General features: G+C 41.1%; 1 protein-coding gene across 1 annotated transcript in view; it reads right to left on the bottom strand.

Annotated features, from left to right (window-relative positions):
- CSUI_010341 (crn (crooked neck) related) overlaps nt 1-5,548 on the bottom strand; it is a gene marked incomplete at both ends in the record, with an annotated part of 7,395 nt that overhangs the window by 1,385 nt on the left and 462 nt on the right. Inside the window, 3 exons of the mRNA XM_068070446.1 lie at nt 55-111; nt 1,352-1,810; nt 2,870-5,338. Of these exons, the coding sequence (XP_067917576.1) occupies nt 55-111; nt 1,352-1,810; nt 2,870-5,338 (2,985 nt within the window). The remainder of the gene's footprint in view (nt 1-54; nt 112-1,351; nt 1,811-2,869; nt 5,339-5,548) is intronic.

Genomic DNA, 5,548 nt, shown 5'->3' on the forward strand with positions numbered 1-5,548 from the left:
GATCTACTGATCTAAATGAAGAATAGAGTCTTTCTGAATTAGAAGCAGATTGACTAGCCGCGAGTCTTTGATCCGGAAAGCTACACACGCCCAGCAGAGTGAGGCAGCCGTCTGTAGAAAGAACGACATTCCCAATGCCAGCCATTGAACGGATGCATGCATGCATGCAAAAGGGGAGAAGCAAATCACACAATATGAAAGGCTAAAGTGTAGCTAGATCTATCCATACACTTCGGAGAAGAATGACGACGAAAGAGGAGATAAAGATAGATAAAGACTGAGAGTCTTCTTTCTTTATGTAGATTATGAAAGGGAGATTGGTGAATGAAAGAGAATTCAGAGAGAGAAAGTTCGAGCCAACAAGAAGAAAAGAAACGTAAAGGTAGAAGCTCCCTTGTCAAAGAAGATAGCACAGAAAGTGCAGCTCTATATAGACGTGTATGTAGGTACCTATACATAAATACACATAGACTCATGGGGGGGCCCCCATACATCTATACATTCACATATAGAGGTAGCTATACGTCTATATACGTGTACGTATATGAGTAGGTGTATACATATGAATAGCTATACAGATGTATACATATATAGACATGTATACATACCTATTTAGATGACACAATATGCATGCATGCAAGTCTGTCTAGAATATCACTGGAGGTCTCTGTATAGCGGGGATATAACGTGGAGGAGAAGTGACGATGTAGACACCCGCGCGAAAGAAGAAGAGAAGGAAATCCTGAAAGAGAGAGAGATGCATAGATATGTATAAATGTAGCAAAGAATGCCTTGCCGCTGTCCTATACTGTTCTCCTGCATGTGCTTCTTTTCTGTGTGAACTCTGATCAAGAAATAAAGAAAGAAATGAACTTTCTTCCTAACAGTCTTCTTTTGATGAGAAAGATAAAAGAAAGAAAGAAATCTATCTTTAATCTATCTATCTATGAATACAGATAACGACTGACACGTCTACATGTATATGTATGTTTGCATCTAGAAGGAGAGCGAGGCAGGGACTTTTTCATGACTTTCCAAGTCACCCCACAGGGCTCGTATGTCGTCGTGCTGTGCATGTATTTGCTTGCTTTACTACAGATGTCTATATCTATTCAGAGACACATACACATCTATAGAAAAGTAGATACAGACAAGTCTTTAGCCACTGTACTCCATGTATGAATGAAAACGGCAGTTCACGCCCTTCAGACGGACGACCTCTTTCTTTCCTTCTCACTCTTTCTTTCTTTCTTCCTTCCTCTTCTTTTCCCTCTTTTTCATGTGAGCATCACTTACGTATATTTCTCTGCTTCTTTTTCTTTTATATTCTTCTTCTTCTTCTCTTTCTTACCTTTGCATCGAGACGCGGTAGAGATTTCTTTCTGAACATCTCTGCAAAGCACTGGGCAACTGGCAATGGGAAGCGATACGGGCGTAATTCCTGTTCTATCTCTCTTCCTCTTCTTCTTTCATTCTTTTGTCGACTGTGAAATAAAGAAGAAGAAGACAAGATTCCTCCTTTCTCACAGCTCTCTTCTAGAGAACTATCAAAGCTAGGACCCCCGAATGAAGAAGAAGAAGAGAGGCTAGTCAAGGTGAATGAAGGTAAGAGACAAGGATGTGTGGCAGGAGCATACAGCCGGCACAGGGTCTCGATCCACGAGATTCCTATAGGAGGAGGGGAAGAAGAAGAAGGACGAAGATGTGGAGACGACGAGGAAGAAGAAGAAGAGAAGGAAGAGGTCTCGAAAACTGTTCGAGCTGTATCAGCTAGCTTAACGCAGAGGGCTGCTTCCAGACCAGGATAGAACTGAAGAGAAAAAGGAAGATGAAGGAGAGAAAGAAAGAAAGAACGAAAGAAAGATGGGTCTTCTCATTTCAGACAGAGACTTCCTACATATGGATCATCCCTCAAACCGAAACAAGTAGATACGAAAAGTAGAGACGAAAGAGAAGATGATGTACCCTGTACATACACGGCAATCCTACGACGCCGTCAACAGACATATAGAGGTATGTACGTATATACACACATATATATATATATATACATGGAACTATACATAGGTCTTCGCCATCAATATACATATAGAGGTGTATACATATATATATATATATATATTGATAGGTAGATCCTCGTCATGGAGCTGAAGGTAACACATGTTAAGTTGGAGAGATGGGAAAGCTAAAGAAGTTGAGCGTTTCAGAGACTACGCACCTTCCCCCTTCTCTCTCTCTCTCTCTCTCTCTTTCTCTTTTTCCTTCTCGTCTTCGGAAAGCAAGATATACACAGACAAATAGATGTATGAAACCTTCTTCATCTATGTGTGTAGTTTATACTTGAACTGCAGGCACAAAGAGAGATCAAGGGAGTGAGCGAAGGAAGGAAGGAAGGACAGAAGAGACAGCACAGAGAGACCAACCCATACGCGTAAAGAGCATGTCTCCATCTAAAGCATGTCTCCAAGCACACATACTACACAGTATGAAAAGAAAGAGTTGTCTTCACTCTATACATTTATGTCTCTGTGTATCTATCTGTTCATCTATCTATCTCTATATCTCTATAGGTAGATAGGCAGCTACACATCCAGTATGGTCTCGTAACTCTATACAGGCAGGTTTATGCCCTCATATATACATACATACATAGTGACATTCACACATACATAGTCAAACATACACACATACGCATACACATACATACATATTCATACATACATACATATTCATGCATACATACATATTCACACATCCAAGCATATTCATTCCTACATACGAATTCATACATATTCATACATGTGCATACCTGAACATATAAAGTATCCCTACATGCATAGGTAGGTATGCACACACTGCGTGGACATACCTGCGCCCCAGTGGAGCGAGGAAGGTGCTGTTGACTGCTGAGAATGAGAAGAAGTTCATGAGCCACATGCGGATCGAGAGAATCGACTCTATAGGGAATTTCCTTCACTAAGTAACTTTCTAATCTCTCTATAGCATTCTGCTGGCGACTCTTGCCTCCTTCTGTTGTTCTCCTACTCATCTGATCGCGTGAAAGGCGATCTGCATGCTCTATTCTCTCCGGAGAGAGACGCGTCTGTCTCTCTCCTTCTTCATCCCTATCATCCTCCTTATGTCGGGTGTACATCCTTCTTAATGAAGAAGAAATGTGCAGGAACTTGATAGGAGAAATAGTTGCATTCGTGTTAAAGAGAAAGAAAGGACGTCGACTGGAGAGAAGTCCTCGAAAGTCGATGAGAGGATCATAATGGTAAGAATGCTGGAGTTCTTGAAGTGTATGTACACTCCGAAAGAGAGTGAGAAGATCTTGACTTTGTAATTCGAAAGAGACTTCTGTTAATCTTCGAAGAAATTTCTCTAAAATTTCATTCAAGAGAAGAGGAGATATCTCTCTTCCCATCATCCAGTCTGAATCCCCTTCTCTATATACACCAGACAATCTTTCTTCTTCTTCTTCTTGTTTCGTTCTTTGTATGAAATGATCTTTATCACTTCCTTCATCTTCATCTCTTCCATCATCTTCACTGAGAGAAGATTTAATCTTCTTTCTCGTATCGTTTTGGGAAATGTGGGGATTTTCTGTAACGTACGCTTGGTATAGCTCTAGGTATCGATTGCATGCAAATAAATTCGTTAGAGCTGATAAAGTAGCAGATGTATCTTGGCCGCGGAAATCTCTCAGGTGCTTTCCGACCTGCTCTAGAAGACTTTCTAGGAAAAGCCGAAAAGATATAGTTATGGGCGGGACGTCTGAAAGCATCATTGAAGAACTCGGAGTGAAGAGTCTTCTTTCTTTTCCTCCAACATGTTCATCTGAGGTGTATGTACAGCTGGATAGGAGGTTGTTTTTTGCTTTTCCTTCATGTTTCTCTTGATAATGAAAGAAAGAAATGGAGATGAGGAGATTCTTCTCAACTTCTTTTCTTGCATGTTCTGAGAAAGAGAGAAGAAGAAGTGTCAATGTCTGAGGTTCTCGAAGAGAAGACAATCGACCGACTAGCGATGAGACCACACGGCTAGCTACAACATCGAGATCGGGGCCGTTCATACGAACATAGGAATGAAAGAAGAGAGATATACTTTTAGATGAGAGAGAAGAAGAAGAAGACAATCTCTTTAAAATGACAGGGAGAAACGCTCGTAAGAGTAATTCATCTTGGATTTGAAGACGTGCTAATGCGGAGAAAAGAAGAGAGAGATCTTGAAACCGATATAGATGAACTTGCATTCGAATTTCCTCTATCATGTAATCGAGAAAAGATTGATCGGGGCATCTTTTCAAAGAAGATAAAGATCTCAAGATCACAGCGATCTGTTCAGGTTTAAACTCCGACCTTAGGACGACGCAGCGATAAAGAAACGCATCCCACAGCTCTTTCATATAGATATGCCTTCTCGCACAGTCGACAACCGAGTTGCGAAGCTCTCGCGGAGTCATTGCATAGATGCGATCCAAGCGAGGAATCTTCAGTCCAGGTGAACGCTTAGAGAATAGACTCCGATAGAAACATAGTAAAGAAAAAGAAGAAGAAGAACAAGAAGAAGGAGAAAGAAGAGAAGTAGAAGGAGAGGAAGGAAAAAGGAGAAGGGGAGATGAAGAAGACAGAAAAGAAGAAGAAGAAGGGAAAATGAGAAGGGGAGAGAAAGAAGATGAAAAAGAAAAAGAGGAGATGAGAGATAAAGAGAATGGAGAAGAAGATGAAGAGATTTCAGGAAGAAAAGGAAGAGAAGAAGAAGAAGAAGACGAGGGAGAAGAAAGAAGAGTGCTAGAGGGAGAGAAGATGTTTCGTTGTCTTTGATGTATAGCAGAAGGAGTACCAGGAGAATCCGGAGAATTCGAACTTGAATGATAAGGTGTATAGACAGAGGCGTGATAGAGCGGAGTAGAATGGTATCGAGATATGCTTGCTATAGGTGAGGTATGAGAAGAAGATTTTCTTGAAGAAGAAAGATAATGAAGATTTCTAGACCCGAACGAACATGAAGAGAGAGAGACTTGAGGAGATGAAGAAAGGGCGATTGATGAAGAGAAGGAAGAAGATGAAAACGACAAGACACGTAAAAGAGGAGAAGAAACTGGAGAAAAAGAAGGACAACGCGGAGACAGATGGCGAGAATAAGAAGGAGAGAAAGAGGAAGAGAATCTATCGACTATCGTGTATCGTATTGTTTCTCTTCCTCTCCATCCCTTCTTCCGTCTCTTCAACAGAAAGCCCGGGCTGAAAGAAGATGAAACGAGACGTAAGAGAAGAAAAGGAGAAACTTCAGTCTGTCTTCCTAGGAAAGAAAAAGAAGAGGAATATCTTCTTGCCTGGAAATTCCACACCCTCTCTCTCAAGGTAGAAGAAACAGAGGGAGAAGAAGAAGAGAAGAAGAAGGAAGAAGAACAAGAAGNNTTTCTTTCGTGAAAGATCTTGAAATTTTCCTCTCTTCCACACGCTTAGAGAAGCAAAAGGAGACAAGACGAAGGCTTTCGAAAGAAAGAAAAGGAGACAAACGAACTAGAAACCCCCCCCCCCCC

The sequence above is a fragment of the Cystoisospora suis genome (genome assembly GCF_002600585.1).
Source record: "Cystoisospora suis strain Wien I chromosome Unknown contig_7189, whole genome shotgun sequence".
Lineage (NCBI taxonomy): Eukaryota > Apicomplexa > Conoidasida > Eucoccidiorida > Sarcocystidae > Cystoisospora > Cystoisospora suis.